We start from the raw sequence: 19,155 nt of genomic DNA, 5'->3' as shown, positions 1-19,155 counted from the left end.
TTTATAACGGATGCTCGTCTAAAGAGAAGTTTGTGAGGATCAGTGGTGTTTATACATACACATAAACATCAGAAGCTCCAAACATAGACCTCATTTTTCCGGACCTCTTTACTGAAGGTAAAAGTCGCCGTAATCTTTACTGACATTGTCCGTAATGATTACTTAATGATTACTTAGATGGCACATTTGGACAGGACTAAAATCACGGAGAAGCTCTGATAACTATTACTTTTCCTCACCTCTCCATGTACAGTGGGTACGTAAAGTATTCATACCCCTGGTAAATATGATCAAAAATGGCTGTAAAAAAATAAATCTTTCATTCAAAAAATTGTATCTTTCATTCAAAAAATTGGCAACAATCTAACCTTTCATTGAAGAAAATGAATTCAAACTGGGGAAATAATTATGAAAATAAATGTTTTTCTCCAAAACATGTTGGCCACAATTATTCATACCTCTAGAATGTTTTATGAATAAAATATCTCTGAAGTATATTACCATTAATATTTACCTTTTTTAGCACACCAGGGTGACTAGGAACATGAAATTGTCCAGCTATGACTTCTTGTTTCACAGAAGTTTAAATATGAGGAAGCACAAAGGCCAAATTCCCTTAATCATCAATCACAATGAGTAAAACCAAATAATACAGTTCTGATTTGCAGCAAAAGATTGTTGAGCGTCACAAAATAGAAAGTGGCTGTAAGAAAATAGCTAAATAATTGAAAATACCCATTTTGACCATCAGGGCAATAAGTAAGAAGTTATAATCAAGTAAAAATGTTACAAATCTGCCATGAAGAGGACGTGCGTCTATATTGTCTTAATGCACGGTGAGGAGGATGGTTTGAGTGGCCAAAGACTCTTCAAGGATCACAGATGGAGAATTGCAGACATTAGTTGAGTCTTGGGGTCAGAAAGCCTATTAAAAAATCAAACAACCCCTACATCCCCACATGTTGTTTGGGAGGGTTTCAAGAAAAATGCTCCTCGCTCATCCAAAAACAAACTCAGCATATTCAGTGGTCAGACACGACTGGATCTTCAGACGGCACAGGGTTCTGTGGTCAGATGAGAATAAAAAAAAAGAGCCTTTTGGCAGCAAACACGCTAGATGGGTTTGGTGCACACAAGGATAAAAAGTACCCCATGTGTACAATTTAATATACCACTGGATCTTTAATGTTGTGGGCATATTTTTCTGCTGGAGGTCCTGGACTTCTTGTTCAGATACGTGGCATTGTGAATTCTATCAAATATCAACAGATAAAAAAATCAAAACCTGTTGGCTTCTGCTAGAAATCTTATAATGGGCCGTGGTTGGATCTTCCATCAGGACAACAATCCAAAACAAACATCAAAATCAACACAAAAATGTGTTAGGGAGCACAAAATGAAGCTTCTGCCATGACCGTCCCAATTCCCTGACCTGATGAGTGGAGTGAACTGAAGAGAAGAAGCACCAACATGGATCTGGGAATCTGAAGGATCTGGAGAGATTCTGTATGGAGGAATGATCACTGATCTCTTGTCAGGTGTTCTCCAAACTCATCAGGCATTATAGGACAAGACTCAGAGCTGTTATCTTGGCATAAGGAAATTGCAAAAAGGTATTTACTAAAAGGGTATGAATAATTGTGGCCAATGTGTTTTGGAGAAAAACATTTATTGTATAATGTGCTTTAGTGAGACTAAACCAAGTTTTGAGAGAAAGTATTTTCTCATAGAACATAAAAAAATATAAATTTGAAATTTTTCAAATTATTTCTGAGAAAAAAAATCTCTCTCAAAATACTTTGAAAAAAACTCTCAAATATATATTTTTTGCTATCAGTGTGAAAACATTATCTAAAAAAAAAGTGTTTCTCTCAAAACGCTTTTCTTTGCTCTCAATGCAATTTCTTGCTCTCGTGCAGGATTTTGCTTTCACTGTGAAAATTGTGTCACAGACTTTCAGCTGTTTGCAATGAACAAATCAAGCAAAAGTAATTGAAATAGCTCAATACAACAAAGTTTCACTTGAAACATATATCTTATTATTACAAAATAAACTTTTAAACAAAAACTTTTGTTTCAAGAGGGTTCCCCAAATTCAACAGAAAATGGAACTCTTAATGACTTCTGCTGTCTCAAAATTATTCAACCCCATCATGTCAAGCATCTTTAGTAATTAATAGAAAACTCTTTTGCTGTTCTGACCTGCTGCAATCGAGATATATAACCAGTACAATTATTGTACATAATAAGATATATGTACAATAACAATTTTAGGGAAAAAATAACATTATGATGTCTAAAAAAATCAATTTCAATAGTAATGTGACATTGCGTTTAATTTGTCTTTTAATGAGATCTACTAATATATTGTTAGTGCCGAGAATTTTCACATGGATAAATGCATAGATTCGCGAAGTTTGCTTGTGGTATCTACCGTAATGGTCTGGTGGTTAGAACTTTTGCCAAGCATGTCAGAGGCTACGGATTCTAATCTGCACTCGTTTAGTTTTTTTTTTTTTTTCATCAAATACAAATATGTTAACCAGTGGTTACAGTATATATCAAGCGTGTCGTTTGTGTGCATTTTGTTTTGTGATTATTTCACTTGAACAAATAGAGTCTCTGCAACGGCGTTAAGTGACAGATTGAAGCGCAGGTCCGTGTGAAGACTGTGTGCGAGCCACAAGAAAACACTGTATCCTAACAGAAAAACAACAACATATTTTAGTGCTAGATCGTCTCTTATTTAATAACATACTAAATTATTCTCTGCTAGTTAACTGGATATGTTTTATTTATTTGTATGAGGTAGCCTACATCCTACATGTCCCACCCGCAAATTATGCCTATGGTTTGTATGCTGCAACTGCCTTCTTCAAATCCCACCAGATATTTAAGGTGCAGTGTGGAGAAAAAAATCTCTGGTAGCCGAGGCACTCCTTAATTAAAATGTCTTTATTGAAGAAATGACATGTCCTAACTGGACGACTTTAAAATGCCCACGCGTAGCGGCATGGGGCCTTCTTCAGGGCATAATGAAGCAGATAGAAAACAGGTCTTATAATGACAGAGACATACAAGTAGAAGCAAACACACAGGTGCTAACAATCAATGTTGAAGATCTGCAGGTAATTGCTAGGACACGCCTCTCACATAGCTCTCAGCACCAAAGCTACAAGTCACAATAATTAACAAAAACACAGGCACCAAATAGCATGCATATATATTCATGCATATATTGCTAAGGCACACCTCTCACATGGTTCTCAGCACTAAAGCTGTTGGTCACAATAATAAACAAAAAACAAGCAACAGATAGCATGCATATACACTCATGCACACATTGCTAGGACACGCCCCTCACATGATTCTCAGCATTAAAACTGTTAGTCACAATGTAAGCAGGAAACACAAGCAGCAGATAGCATACATATATTCATGTATACACATTCATGCATACATATACATATACAATACACACACAAAAAAAGTGAGTAGTCACAGGAAAGAACAATGTTACAAAATCACAAAAAAGGTCTATAATCTATCTCCTCATTTAATCCTGGATAGTCCATTGCTTTAAAGCTCCATATCCAAAAGGTTTCATGTTGCAATAACTGTTTTAAAATGTCACCTCCACGTATTGATTTTTTAATAATTTCAATGCCCTGAATTCTCAAAGATGATGGGTCACTATGGTGTATTTCTTTATAGTGTTTTTTCAATAGTTTAGTTGGTATAGGATCTAATAAACATGTTGTTGTTTTAGATGAAATTATAAGTTTATGTAACTCTTTTTGTTCTATAGTTGTAAAGCACTGTAATTGTTCTTGCGGGGTGATAATTGAGGCTGAATAATAAGGCGCGATTGAAGATTGAACGTTTACAATTGTGGTTCTGATGCTTTCTATTTTCTCAGTGAAGAAGTTCATGAAATCATTACTACTAAACTGTAACAGGATATTTTGTTCAGGTGATGTCTGTTTATTTGTGAGTCTAGCCACGGTGTTAAATAAAAACTATATTTTTTTGGTTATTTTCTATTAGTTTGTGGAGGTGCTCAGCCCTGGCCGCTTTTAGGGCCTTTTTATAACGTGACATACTGTCTTTCCACGCGATTCAAAAGACCTCTAAATTAGTTTGTTTCCATTTACGCTCTAAATTACGGGTTTCTCTCTTTAGAACACGCGTAGTATTGTTGTACCATGGTGCTTTAATTTTCTCTCTGACCTTTTATTAATTTAATGGGTGCAACAATATCCAGTGTTCCAGAGAGAATGGTGCTCATAGTGCTAGTTAGTTCTTCTAATTCATCTGTTTGTTTGGGTTCAGGCAGCAGCTGAGACAGATTAGATAAGCAATTTGAGAAATTATCTATGGTGGATGGAAGGATTGTTCTGCCTGGTCGATAACGCGGCGCCGCATGACATATTACAGCAGTACGTAATATGCAAGTTACCATATAATGGTCAGTGACATCATCACTTTGTGGAATGATATCTATATCGGTTGGATCGGTTCCATATGATATAATTAAATCGAGTGTATGATTAAGACGATGAGTTGGTCCGGTGACGTTTTGCTTGACCCCAAAGGAATTTAATAAATCTGTAAACGCAGCCCCTAACGCATCATTTGTATTATCTACGTGTATGTTAAAATCTCCAACAATTAATGCTTTATCGACGTTGACCAATAGATCTGAGAGAAAATCTGCAAACTCTTTTAGGAAATCAGCAAAAGGCCCAGGCGGTCTACATATGGTAGCCAAGGCTAGAGATAATAGGGATTTTTTTCTAACATCTAAGAGGGTAACATTTAGTACTTCAAACGAGATAAACTTATAACCCGTTTTCTGAGTAACATTGAGAATATCTCTATAGATTGTTGCAACACCGCCGCCACGACCAATCAGACGGGGCTCATGCTTATAGGAGTATCCAGATGGAGTAGACTCATTTAGACCGAAATAATCATTTGGTTTAAGCCAGGTTTCAGTAAGGCAAAGTACATCGAAGATATTATCTGTGACTATTTCATTTACAATAACTGAGAAGCGGTTTTGTGTGGATATCTCGAAAACCGGGAGGGTCGGAGAGAGTAGAGAGAGTTCTTGGTCTAGACCTGACTCGCGTCTTCCGCTGCGGAATCATCCAGGCTTCGTAGTGGCGTGTTGGAGCCGGAGTGAACGAGACCATGGCTGATCGCGACCTCGACGCTCGGGACCAATGTTGAGAAACGCACGGAGTAGACGAGGTCGGAGTCAGCGGGTTAGTAACGTTAATCACTGATTTGTGTGCATCGGCGCGTGATGTTTCAAGAGCCAAACGGTGGTCTATCAGCTCGGCCTGTCTCACTAAAAGGTCGTGGATCTGTTTCTCAACAGCTTCCAGCTCAGACTGCAGTGCATGAAGTTCAAATGTGTCCTCACCTGCACCAAAAGGTAGACTACTTACATCTGATATATTCGCCATTTTAATAGATGGACAGTAACGTTAAGTTAGCAACGACGCTACCAGTGATGCTATCAATATTAATACTAATTTATGGCTGAAGTCTTGGATATAATGTAGAGTAGACGCACGACAGGTGAAAAAATGTTTGTTTGTAAGTGAGTGTGGAGAAGACGCGTTCAGCCGTGATCCAAGGGAGTAACCTTTAAGAGTATCCGGCATTGGATCACTAATAGGCTTGAGACGCGTCTGCTCAACAGTCCGCGTTGTAACTATGAGGTGAGGAAAAGTAGAAAATGTTCGTTGTAAGTGAGTTTAAAGAGAAAATCAAGAATTATAAATCAATCGATGGAGCTCCAAAGACAACAAAGCGTTCAGACGCGACGCATCTCTAACAACACAAAACACTGCATTGACACACTGCTACAGTCATAAATCACATGGAACAGACATGATCATGCTCATATTAATGCTCATATTCAATGACTATGTTTACATGCAGCCAATAACCCATTCAAAACCAGAATATTAGCAATAACCCGATCGCACGGCTATGTAAACACCGGCAAAAACCCGAATATGCTCATATTCCGGTTATTAAAAACCCGAATATGATCCCTGGGGTACCCCTTTTCTAACCCGAATATTTGGTCATGTAAACGCGTATCGGCATATCCCCATCAAAAGGAACATTGATTTTGTGTTCTGCACATGTTCTATTCACAAGGAATCTTGGTCTTTTGAGTAGAAACGGCGCATACAAAAACCCGCTTGCAGTATACCGGAAGTAAACAAGAAGTAGAGGTAAACATTGCGAGACGCAGCACAGCACCACACTTTTGGAGCGAGGAGGAAAGCGCAAACAAAGGCGATTGCTATCTGCCCCGAACTATTCATTATCCGCGTGTTGCTGCTGTTGTTGTTGTCTTTGGATACAGGAAGAAGAATCGGAAATGACGCATATTGCATCTTAAGGTTGTCCGTACGTCCAGATGCTAACCGTGCGTCGCTGTTTACATCGGGATATTGCCAATTGATTACAAATTCTATGTATACAGGAGTAACTCTCTCAGCTCACGCATGTAAACGGGTTATTCCGAATGTTTCAGAAACCCAAATAGTGACCTTAACCCGACCATAACCCGAGTATTGACAGCTTGCAAACATAGTCATTGTAACACTGTAATTTCTCTTACTTGTAGGCTGTTGGTGATTGTATCGAGGAGGAGGGCCTGTTCTATGTCGCTGACTGGCTTGTCCGGGTCCTTCAGCAGGAGGAAATAATCCAGGCCTGTCCACACTGTGAGGTGCTGCTGTTGGGTGACCGACATCAGGACCACAGCTATGCCGCAAGTGTGGACCACCCCTTCCTGGAAGCCAAAGAATAAATGGCATCGACGAACCTCTTGAAGCCATCAGTTTTTTTCATCAATTTTTTTGCTGCAATCCAGCTTTTGGAGGGGGAATTTGCGAGGCACAAAGACACTTTCTGGCCTCACAACAAGATCACCCAAAACATGGAAAGGACTCTGGGCAGTCTAGGGGTGTTCAACAGCCTCTTTAGCTCGCACCCTGAGCATGCCAGTCTATTGGAGACAATAGCGATTAAAAAATTTGTAATGTGCAGGCTCGGGGCGGAAATCCGCGAGAGGAACAGGAGGCTGAGCAAACAGCAAAGCGCCATAGCAGCTCAGAGAAAGCTGCCCTCCTTCACGGCCTGAATGGAGCTGGGGCTAGAAGACCATATTGCTGTCGCTGTTCCTGTGGAGAGGTTTTTTTCTTAACATAAAAAAAGTTTAAAACAAGTATTCTAAATACTTTTTTTTTTACCACATGGAACGATTGTTATTTTCCTTTTTACATTAGCTAACTAGAACTCTTTGTAACTTGTGTATTAACCGAAAGAGCCTTACCTCATTTTGAGGGGTACAGCGTCATAGACCTCCATTCATTCTGCACTCGCCTGCAAGTGCCCCCGCATGGACAGAGACGTGTTACTGCAGCCAGTCCAGAAACCGGAAGTAACCAGAGAGTGCTAATTCTTGCTATTAGACATTCTCTTATCTGATGCAGCCGACGTAAACATATGCCTGGAAAAAAACACCACTGCTGATAATGTGTGGTCAGATGCTGCATCTGATTGGCCCATGTCCTATGAATCAGACGAGTTAGAGACTGAGTTTAATGTTGACATTAACGTGATTGATGGATTTTGGTCAGATGCTCTGACAGAAACTGACTCAAGTGATGACGAATTTGTTGAGTGTCTTGGGGAGGAGCTCAGAGGTTGGGCAATAGACAGCCAAATACCACAATGCCATCTAAATGGGCTGTTGGGCATCCTGAGAAAACATCATTCATTCATATCTCCCAAAGGATGCCCACACTCTTTTAGGCACTCCAACTAATTATGAGGCCCAGCAGATTGCTGGTGGCACCATGCCTTATTTTGGAATTGGGAAAGTCATTAGGCATGTGTTAAACAAGATAGAGTTAAACCTCTCCCAAAGGCCATTTATTTACAAGTAAATATTGATGGACTACCTTTATTCAAAAACAGCAATAAGCAGTTCTGGCCCATTCTAGGCTTGGTAGAGGAAGACAAAGCACAGCAACCATTCGTCATTGCTTTGTATTTTGGATCTTAAAAAAAAAACAGAGAATGTCAATCTGTTCCTAGAATCATTTGTGAATGAATATGGAAAGCTTAAATTAGAGGGTGTGAATGTAATTGGCGAATGTGTAGATATTAAAATTTCAAATTTGGCTTTCGTAGGGCTTTCGTAAAAAACATTAAAGCCCACAATGCATACCACAGCTGTGAAAAATGCACACAGGAGGGAACATGGGCAGAGTGATCTTTGGGTTCTTCTTTACCTGTCTCACCAAGGCTCTTCTCCCCCGATAGCTCAGTTTGGCCGGGTTCTGGTCGTCCCAAGCGTCTTCCATTTAAGGACTATGGAGGCCACTGTGCTCTTAGGAACCTTAAATGCAGCAGAATTTTTTTTTATAACCTTGGCCAGATCTGTGCCTTGCCACAATTCTGTTATGATTCTCATTTGCTCTGACATGCACAGTTAGCTGTAAGGTCTTATATAGACAGGTGTATGGCTTTCCTATTCAAGTCCAATCAGTATAATCAAACACAGCTGGACTCAAATGAAGGTGTAGAACCATCTCAAGAATGATCAGAAGAAATGGACAGCACCCAGTGGCGGAGCCAGAGGGGGGTCCGGGGTGGCACTGGACACCCCAGACATGCGATTGGCCACCCCGGGTGCCACCCCAAAAATGTATTTGCTACTGGCAGTTGCTGATGCTGATTTAAAAAAAAATAAAATACGTTCGCCAGCAGTGAGTGCGCACAGTTTTCAAACGGAAGAGCAGAGGGTGAGAGATGGTTGCAAGATACCGAACTTCACAGAATAAGAAAACATCACATTTGAAGTAAGTTTTTAAGGTTTAGCATCAGGGTGCCATCAAGCTGATGGAGTCCTATCGGGCCTGGCTGGCTTGTGGGACTCCTGAGGCAGCTGACGGGTACCGACAGGCCAAGCGGACTGCAGCTCGGGGGGTTGTGGAGGCAAAAACTCTGGCCTGGGAGGAGTTCGGAGAGGCCATGGAGAAGGACTATCGGTCTGCCTCAAAGAGAATCTGGCAAACCGTCCGGCGCCTCAGGAGGGGAAAACAGTGCCCTACCAATGCTGTTTACAGTGGAGGTGGGCAGCTGTTGACCACGACTGGGGATATCATTGGACGGTGGAAGGAATACTTCGAGGATCTCCTCAATCCCGCCGTCCCGCGGTTCATGGGAGTTTGCCCAACCAATCCACATGTGCTTTGTGGATTTGGAGAAGGCATTCGACTGTGTTCCTCGCGGCATCTTGTGGAGGGTGCTCTGGGAGTATGGGGTTCGGGGCCCTTTGCTAAGGGCTATCCAGTCCCTTTATGACCGGAGCAGGAGCTTGGTTCGCATTGCCGGCAGTAAGTCATACTTGTTCCCGGTGCATGTTGGACTCCGGCAGGAATGCCCTTTGTCGCCGGTTCTGGTCATAATTTTTATGGACAGAATTTCTAGGCGCAGCCAGGGGCCGGAGTGTCAGGTTTGGGGACCACACGATTTCGTCTTTGCTCTTTGCGGATGATGTAGTCGTGCTGGCCCCATCAGACGAGGACCTTCAGCATGCACTGGGACAGTTTGCAGCCGAGTGTGAAGCAGTTGGGATGAGAATCAGCACCTCCAAATCCGAGGCCATGGTTCTCAGTTGGAAATGGGTGGTTTGTCCGCTTCAGGTTGGTGGAGAGTTCCTGCCTCAAGTGGAGGAGTTCAAGTATCTTGGGGTCTTGTTCACGAGTGAGGGAAGGATGGAACGGGAGATTGACAGACGGATCGGTGCAGCTTCTGCAGTAATGCAGTCGCTGTACCGGTCTGTCGTGGTGAAGAAGGAGCTGAGCCGCAAGGCAAAGCTCTCAATTTACCAGTCAATCTACATTCCTACTCTCACCTATGGTCATGAGCTGTGGGTCATGACCGAAAGGACAAGATCCCGGATACAGGGGGCCGAAATGAGCTTTCTCCGCAGGGTGGCTGGGCGATCCCTTAGAGATAGGGTGAGAAGCTCGGTCACTCGGGAGGAGCTCAGAGTAGAGCCGCTGCTCCTCCACATCGAGAGGGGCCAGGGCATCTTTTCCGGATGCCTCTTGGACGCCTTCCCAGGAAGGTGTTCCAGGCATGTCCCAAAGGGAGGAAACCCTGGGGAAGACCTAGGAAACGCTGGAGGGATGATGTCTCCCGGCTGGCCTGGGAACGCCTCGGTTTTCCCCCGGAAGAGCTGGAGGAAGTCTCTAGGGAGAGGGAAGTCTGGGCATCCCTTCTTAGACTGCTGCCCCCGTGACCCTGCCCCGGATAAGCGGAAGAAGATGGATGGATGAATGAATAGGCGTACACTGCATTAAAGGGCACCTATTATGACTCTTATCACAAGATGTAAAATAAGTCTCTGATGTCCCCAGAGTATGTACGTGAAGTTTTAGCTCACAATACCCAACATATCATTTTTTACAGCATGTTTAAATTGTCATTTTTTGGAGCTCAGAAAAACATGCTGTTTTAGTGTGTATCCCTTTAAATGCAAATGACTGCTGCTCCCGGCCCAGGGGGCGGAGCCTCACGAGCTCACGCTCAGAGCCAAGACAAACTCATGTAATAACATCAGAACAGAAACTCTCAGTTGCGATGTTCATTTAGACTCTGAGTCTGACAATAATGCCCAAGGAGCCAGATAATATATGCTGTATGGAGATAGAACAGGTATCGTTTAGTTTAATTTTGGTTATAACTTATTTGTCATCTGCTTTTATCCACTATTAACACAAGTCTGCTGTAGCAAATCCCGTCCGAATGATGACCAAAATATGCTGACGAGTTCAGTGAAGTTTATTGTACATCACACAAAAGATGAGCGTTAGTTTTACTCCAGAGAACACAGTAAAAGAAGTGTGCATTGAAGTCTTATCCATAAACTCTCTCTCTCCCTTTCATTATCATCAAAATCATTTCATACACAAAACACTCATTACAACTAACAGTAAACAAATATATACACACTTTTTCAGTGGGTGCTTAATAAACTGGTAAACTTTATATCCGTAAAATGACTCGATGAGCTGTCATAAAGTGCATGCTCTCACTTTCATTTCTGCCGTGGTCAGTAACGTTAGGCCTGTCGCTCCTCTGGATACTGTAAGCTGGATCACAAACAGTACAGATTCATCCTCGAGTAACAACAAGAGTAAATGAAGACTGCTATGTTCATTCTTACAAATAACAACAAAACACCTCAATCGCTTAGGAGACATTATTGTCTACAGCTGCTCAAGCGTCGAAACAATGGCAGATTCTGTGTCCAGTTCACTCAGGGCGGGGTCTATGCTCAAACTGCAGTGTCAATTAACAGTCGTGGGAGGGGCCTGTGCAAAGTGACGTCACATTGCCCTGAATCCGAGAACAGCTTGTCCTGAGACACTGCTTATGATTTATGGGGATTATAAAAAAGCACTGGGTGGATTTTTATCATTATAGGATGGTTGTGAACACACACTGTCAACACACATTTATGTTCAAACACCATGTAAAAGGGAATTTTGCATAATAGGTGCCCTTTAAGATGTATAAAAAATCTTCTCTCCGCTGTGGATCTTGATGTTTCATTCTGCAGGTTCTGGATCAATGGTGTTCTCTCTGTCCTCTCCTTCCAGATGCTTTCTGGCAGTTCTGCTAAAAACAAAAGTTTAATTTCTTACAGACATGATGCGAGAGGAATAATCAATATTACAAGTACTAAGGCTAATCACATGTTAAAGCAACACTGTAGTTTTTCAACCTTCATAATATATTTCCAAGACCCTTGCAATAGGTTGAATGACACGTCTGCCATAGCCTGACGAGGTCTGTATCGCTTTTACTGGCACTATGGAACTTTGGGGGTCGGGTAGTAACCCGAGCACAAAAAGAACTACAAAATTTGACTTGCAACTTGAAAATCGATTTTTTCAACTTTGCAGATTCATCTATGGTAGCTTGATATTATAATATTGACGATATATGGCTATTACCTACCACAGAAACATTGAATTGAATTAGCATATCCATTCTGTAAAACAGTAGCCAATAAGCTACTATGATGACGCTGGCTTGTAAACGTGAGCTACGCGATCTTTTGGCATTTAAAAAAAAAATAAAACTCTTGAAATTATATTCATTTGACATGCTGAAATATATGCCACTGTACCTGGGATAGGGCTGTCACTTTATGTTCGAAAATCGATCGGACCAACCAACACAAGTTTCGAAAACGAAAATAGGGAACCAATTTTAATGGTCTTTTCTCGAAGTGCGCCCAGCTCGTAATGATACGCCCGCAGCGAATGCACGTCACACAGCAACTGCAGGCTCTGACAAACACGCATAACAGCAGATTATACTTCTGCATAATGTTTCTCTTTTTACTACAAAAATGTGAATTCTTCCAGTATTCAGACAGTCTCATGCTAATCCTAAACACAGGCACGTTGAAGCCTACAGTAATGTTTTTCATTGGCAGTCTACTGCTTATTGTTTTTCGAGAATGTTGCACTCCTGTTTGTCATTGTGCACGAAACTTCACGGCAATAAATCATCAGGAATATTTGCTGACTTGTGCGCGTCTCAAGCCCCCTCTTCACGTTCGTCCTAATGCCTGTTAGTTGTCCGTGGATTTGCCCATATTTGGCGTTTAAAATGGAAACGTCTTTAGACATGGAAATCGATTTTACAATCGATTCAATGAACACTTATGTCTCAAAAATCGTGAGAACAAGATGTGAGAACTGCTTCTGCAGAGTTCGGGGGTATCGGCTTGTCAACAAATGCACGTGTATCCTCTGGTGTAACCATGACAGATTTTACGACAGTACAACAGTGTTGTTCAATAAAACCCAAATTATTACTTTGATATATTATTTGAACCAATTATTGCTTGTTATTATATATTTGCATTTTAATGGCTGTTGTTTCACTTGGACATCTTTTTTGTTCAATTACTCGATTTATCGGTGGAATAATTGGTAAAATACTCAATTACTAAAATAATTGATAGCTGCAGTCCTACTTTACTTTTTCTTTAAAAAAGGATTTCATTTGGAGTTTCACTACTGAAGTCCTCTGTTTATTTATTTCATCTAGCTGTGCTGAACAGAAGCCCAGAACATGTGGACATATTGACATTCAGAACATGCTGACTTTCTCAGCCTTACTATTGTTATTACTAATATGTACTGTTATTTTATTTTTATTTTATGTTTGTATACCATTTTTTACTAAATTAGTCAATAGATTAATCGATACAAAAATAGTCGTTAGTGGCAGCCCTAGAAAAAAACTATTATGGAGTGGAAATGGCTTATAAGTCAATAAGCGGTCCTCTGCTGCCATCTACCATTTATAGTACATTTTTAAATAAATATGTTGGTTTGCCAAGCGTAAGTTTTCCTAAATTTTGAAGCTTTTGGTTTTACAAATGCGGACAATCTTTGAAGTATGAACAAATCATGGTTTTGTCATTGTTGTCAATGACAAAACCATGTTGTCCTACTTTAATCCTATGTTGTCCTACTGTTAGTTTAACTGCTTCTATTGTTCTCATTTGGATAAAAGCGTCTGCTAAATGAATAAATGTGTAAATGGTTTTGGTCATCACATTAAAACTAGATATCACATTAAACTATATAAAAAAATTAAGTGCTGGAAAAAGTGTGATGGACTTGAAAGTCCTTGATTAGTGCTTGAAATTTACTCTCAAATGGATGTACGAACCCTGAAATGAATAATGTAAAAACATTTGTCTATTTCACTCTCACACGTTTATTTTTTTTGCGTTTTTGGGAGGAGTAAAATTTACATATGTGGTTTCAACAACCAGATGCATTTACACTAGGGCAGTAGTACTCTGAACTCGAGACTGTTTTTCTATGGTCTCGGACTCGCTGGTATTCGACTCGGACTTGTCTCGGTCTCAGCCACTGGTCTTGCCAAATATGGCTTTTGGTCTCAACCGAGTCCAGGTGTCTTTATTATGTTCCCAGTAAGCACACTCGCTGCAACGTACAGTATGTGTGCTTACTGGGAACATAATAATATTGGAGGGAAAGTGAAACACTGGCCACCTAATAACTAGTGATGGCATTTTGTCTCTTTTTCGGCCGGCTTGTTTGACTCAGTTCACTGAAAAGAGCCGGCTCTTTTGACTCACAAATGGCTCTTTAAAAAATAAATGTTTTAACTTGCTGAAAGTCCACCGCTAGTGCAACCTGAATATTCACATTTTGAATTGTCCATAACAACAAATGTGCCTGCTTCCCTTGCATATCTAATTAATGGGCAAAATTTTCAGACTTTTTTTTCTTACCTTCTTTTTTTATATTTTATTTTTATGTGGATGTTATTGAGCTTGTAGAAGTTTAGCTCTTGCTTTCTTCTGAACATCTCACTCTGAATGACATCTGAACATTGCCCAATGTAATTTCTGAGTCATATCACTCCATAATCTGCATTTCTTTTAAATGCCTATTCCACGAGTGGTAGGTTCCAATGTCTGGCTGTATTAAAATATAGCTAATACCGAAAAAAAATAATAATAACCCAGGCAGTCTCATCTACGAGACGTTTAGGCCTCCTCCAATAGTTGACAGCTGGGCACATAGCTTGTAGGTTTGCTTAGAGGCAAACTTTTTTCCATTTGATTGGTTCAACTGCCACCCGCCCGAATTTAATTAAAGGGGTCATGACATGTTTTTTTCTTTTCTTTTATTATGTTCCCTTAGGTGCAATTATAGTATTACTATAGTTTTTTGGACAAAAAAACGTTTCAAATTGAGTGATTTATGACCTTTTCCCATCCTGTTTCTCATGCTCTGATTCAAACAGTCTGTTTTGGGGGTGTTTCCCCTTTAGGAGTTCAGTGTTAACGCCCACTGTTATGATTGGATAACGTCAGTGCCTATGCATCAATTGTTAACGCCCCCTTGTCAAAACATGTGGATTTTGCGGAGCTGTGTTTACCTTTACCATAGTAACGGGTGATGCGTGCGAGGCTTACAGTCTATGGTGCGAGACGATGGCGATTGCAATGATGTTTGAGTCGGAATCAGAGGAAATGAACCATCAACACAACTAAGAATGCATCAGCCCGTCCACATAGAAAGTGTGAAACTATTTTGTCAGTTTCACAGCCTACATCTTTTAATAGCCTACGGGGCATGAACATGACGGTAATGAAAACAATAAGTAGGCTAAAAAACACGGTGATTATTCATAATGAATTAAACTGCAATTAACGTTTTAATAAAGTTTAAAGTTTTAAATAGCCTACATTACTTAGTTTGCGTCATCGTTGTTGAGCCCAGAATAGTCCACACGGCCTTATATTGTACAAAAGTTTTCTGGCAAAGCCAGCATCATACTGCGATTGTTCTCAACTGTCACTCATCCTTGAAATGTGGAGAACACACGCTTAAATTAACACTGCCGTGACTGGGACGTCCGCAAAAAATAAACTGCATCCATCTTCCCCTGACGTCTGGATCTTTCAGCAGCGTATATTATTCAAACATGTTGTTTGTCCACAGCCAGGAACAGCACATCTGTGTGACATCGCAATCTTCTTGTAAACAGACCCACTCGCTGCACGTCGACTGAACACATGTGAAGCGCGTGACAGACGCGATGATGAAATGAGGAGTAGTTATCTTGCGCTTGAAGTGTAGTTGTCAACGCTGGAGGCGGTCATATGCAAACGACTGCTACGTCACTTCGTACCGTGACGTCACTTCATACCATGGATCCAGAACGAGCTGTATTTAGAGCTTGATTAAATAAATGATTCGTTTATAATGGGGAGGACGTCTTAAGCTATGAAACTAGCAGGACGTTTTAATGGTACAAAGACCTCTTATATACCAAAAGATCAAGGCAAATTTGGTTTCTCATGTCATGACTCCTTTAAAGTATTATTTTTCGTCACGTCATCCGCCCGATCCGCATCTCTAGTGTGTGTGTGTGTGTGTGTGTGTGTATGTGAGAGGGAGAGATTTGGCTCGGCCCTCCCTCATTCATGCAGTTTAATTGGTTGACATCACGTGTATGATAGACAGGAATAGAATGTGAGGCTGATCAGACAGTCGAAACAAATGTGTGTGCGCCTTTAGGCCTATATAATTATTTTGTTGTTGTTCTTTGAATTAGTCAATTATTTTAAATACAATTAAACTCATTCATTATTTTATAATACAATTTTTTTTCAGGGAAGGCATAAACCAACCATAGGGGTACACTCTGTAATACTGGTCACTTCTTTTCTACACTACTGTACATCTGGAGTGAAGCTATATTGTCATTTAGTTGCTCAAAATGTTCAGTACTAGTACCTAGGAGTGGTAATAGTAGTGGGTTGGTGTTTATATATCAGTTCTAACACTGCTATTGTGAGGTATCACCATATGTCATTATTCTGTTTTCTTTAGATTAGAAGATTATATGATATCAAGGGAATGTCTTTATTTAAAAGTCCTGGGTGTTGTGACACTGCTTTTGCTTTTAGATCAACAAATAATAACCCAAAATGATTGTCTTGATAATGTCATGCATACATTTTATTTATTTATTTTTTTTTCTGTTCTGGACTCGGTCTTGGCTCGGACTCGAACCTTTTTGGGACTCGGTCTTGACTTGGACTCAACAAAGGTGGTCTTGACTAAAGCCCTAATTTACACTTTTCCAGTTTCGTCTGGAATGCAGCCCAGACCTCCTCCTGAAGTTGTGACCACCTGTGAGTTGCCGGGGAAAGTTCAAATTGCCGTCTAAAGGTTACACGGTTGTTGATGGGCCATGTTTCTCATGACATTTTCTTTTTACTTTTTTTTTAAAGATTTATTTTGATTGTATCTAACATGTCCTGTTCTGTAGACATGGTTATTATGTATTTAGTCATGTTGTACCAGTCCAATATGACTGTCAGTTGAAATAAACCTTGTGTTGTAAGAAAACTTGTTTTATTTGTTATGAATCTATTTGGATGCGTTTTCCCATAACTTTTGTAATTTTACATATATTTAAAATATCAAAATGAATATCAATGTCGCAATATCAAATTTTGTCAATAACATGCACCCCTACCTTGATCTCAGACTTAGGTGATGTGGTTTCTCCACTGTATGGATCTTCATGTGTCGCTTCAGGTGACTTTTAAAATAGAAACTTTTTCCACACTGATCACACGTGAATGGCTTCTCTCCAGTGTGGATCATCTCATGTGTTTTTTTGTCTGCCAACTGAATGAATCTCTTGTCACAGTGTGAACACTTGTAAGGTTTTTCTCCAGTGTGGATCTTCTCATGTCTTTTCAGATGTGATGATTGATTGAATCTCTCGTCACAGTGTGAGCACTTGAAAGGTTTTTCTCCAGTGTGAATACTCTGGTGCCGTTTTAAACTGTCCGCTCTAGTAAAAGTCTTCTCACACTCAAAGCACATGTACTCTATCACACCATTGTGAATTTTCTGATGTTCATGTAAAGTGTGCCGCACTGAAAAACTCTTTCCACACACAGAACATGAATGCGGCTTCTCCTTCATATGAACTGTCAGGTGTCTCTTCAAGGCTGATGTACAGAGAAATGTTTTGCCGCATTGATCACATGTGTATGGCTTCTCTCCGGAGTGAATCCTCATGTGAAGATTAAGACTTTGTTTGTTTGAGAATCTCTTTCCACACTGATCACATGTGAACGGCTTCTCTCCAGTGTGGATCCTCATGTGTAATTTATGGTGTGAAGATCGACTAAAATCTTTCCCACATTGATCACACTTAAATGGCTTCTCTTCAGTGTGAACTCTCATGTGAACATTAAGAGTATGTTTGGTTGTGAAACTCTTCCCACATTGATAGCATACATGCGGCTTCTCTCCAGTGTGGATCATTATGTGTTGCTCAAAACTGTGTTTGCTTGATAAACTCTTCCCACATTGATCACACTTGTAAGGTTTTTCTCCAGTGTGGATCCTCTCATGTCTTTTCAGATTTGCCAAATGACCGAATCTCGTGTCACAGTGTGAACACTTGTAAGGTTTTTCTCCAGTGTGGTTCCTCTCATGTGTTTTCAGATTTTCTGACCGACTGAATCTCTTGTCACAGTGTGAACACTTGTAAGGTTTTTCTCCAGTGTGAATTCTCTGGTGCAGTTTTAAACAGTTCGCTCTGGTAAAAGTCTTCCCACACTCAAAGCACATGTACTCTCTCACACCAGTGTGAATTTTCTGATGTTTATGTAAACTATCCAGCTGTGAAAAACTCTTTCCACACACAGAACATGAATGTGGCTTCTCCTTCATATGGACTCTCTGGTGTCTCTTCAGGTGTGATGCACAGCGAAATGTTTTGCCGCATTGATCACATGTGAACGGCTTCTCTCCAGTGTGAATCATCATGTGTAATTTATGGTGTGAAGATTGACTGAAATCTTTCCCACATTGATCACACTTAAATGGCTTCTCTTCAGTGTGAACTCTCATGTGAAAATTAAGAGTCTGTTTGGTTGTGAAACTCTTTCCACATTGATAGCATACATGCAGCTTCTCTCCAGTGTGGATCATCATGTGTTGCTCAAAACTGTGTTTGCTTGATAAACTCTTCCCACACTGAGTGCAGGTGAAAGATTTCTTGGCTCTTCCTTTCTTTAAAAATGTATTTTTAGTCTTTGAGCGACACAAAGTTTTTTCTCCAGGTTTGACATGATGTTCCTCCTCCACTTCACTCAGTTCTTCACTCTCCTCCTTCACTTCACTCAGTTCTTCGCTCTCCTCCTTCACTTCACTCAGTTCTTCTCTCTCCTCCTTCATTTCGAACAGTTCTTCTCTCTCCTCCTCCACTTCACTCAGTTCTTCACTCTCCTCCTTCACTTCACTCAGTTCTTCACTCTCCTCCTCCACTTAATTAAAAGAGAAATATAATGTGAAAGGACATGAAAGTGAGCCCTGATGTAATAGCAGAAAGTAGACAACTGCTATAAAATATTATGATAATCCGATGCCTTTTTATGAATTGATTATATGTCCTTGAAACTTTTAGAATAGAATAAACCTAGAATTAGAAAAGGGATTAGAATAAACT

The 19,155-nt window shown here is 40.4% G+C and overlaps 1 protein-coding gene across 2 annotated transcripts; it reads right to left on the bottom strand.

The window, feature by feature from the left end:
- Positions 1-11,608: 11,608 nt before the first annotated feature.
- On the bottom strand, positions 11,609-18,903 carry LOC311077347 (uncharacterized protein). Of its 2 annotated transcripts, none has more exons than XM_084105730.1 (2): positions 17,164-18,903; positions 11,609-11,730 (listed from the first exon to the last, which is right to left on the bottom strand). In XM_084105730.1, exons 1-2 carry the CDS (start codon positions 18,882-18,884, stop codon positions 11,661-11,663), a joined length of 1,791 nt encoding a protein of 596 aa, XP_083961856.1. In that variant the 5' UTR covers positions 18,885-18,903; the 3' UTR covers positions 11,609-11,660. The 2 variants fall into 2 exon arrangements, with proteins under 2 accessions (XP_083961856.1, XP_083961857.1); XM_084105731.1 differs by having other exon boundaries at positions 11,610-11,727.
- Between the last annotated feature and the right edge of the window lie 252 nt (positions 18,904-19,155).

The sequence above is a fragment of the Abramis brama genome, assembly GCF_963993115.1.
Source record: "Abramis brama genome assembly, chromosome: 1".
Classification (NCBI taxonomy): Eukaryota; Metazoa; Chordata; class Actinopteri; order Cypriniformes; family Leuciscidae; genus Abramis; species Abramis brama.
The sequence above is the reverse complement of the archived record's forward strand: the minus strand, read 5'-3'. Positions and strand labels throughout refer to the sequence as shown.

Excerpts from the sequence above, each read along its gene's own strand:
- LOC311077347 (XM_084105730.1), bottom strand. The coding sequence starts at position 18,884 with ATGAAGGAGGAGAGAGAAGAACTGAGTGAAGTGAAGGAGGAGAGCGAA. Across the intron at positions 11,731-17,163 it reads CACCTAAGTCTGAGATCAAG|CAGAACTGCCAGAAAGCATC; the intron begins GTAGGGGTGCAT and ends TTTTGTTTTTAG.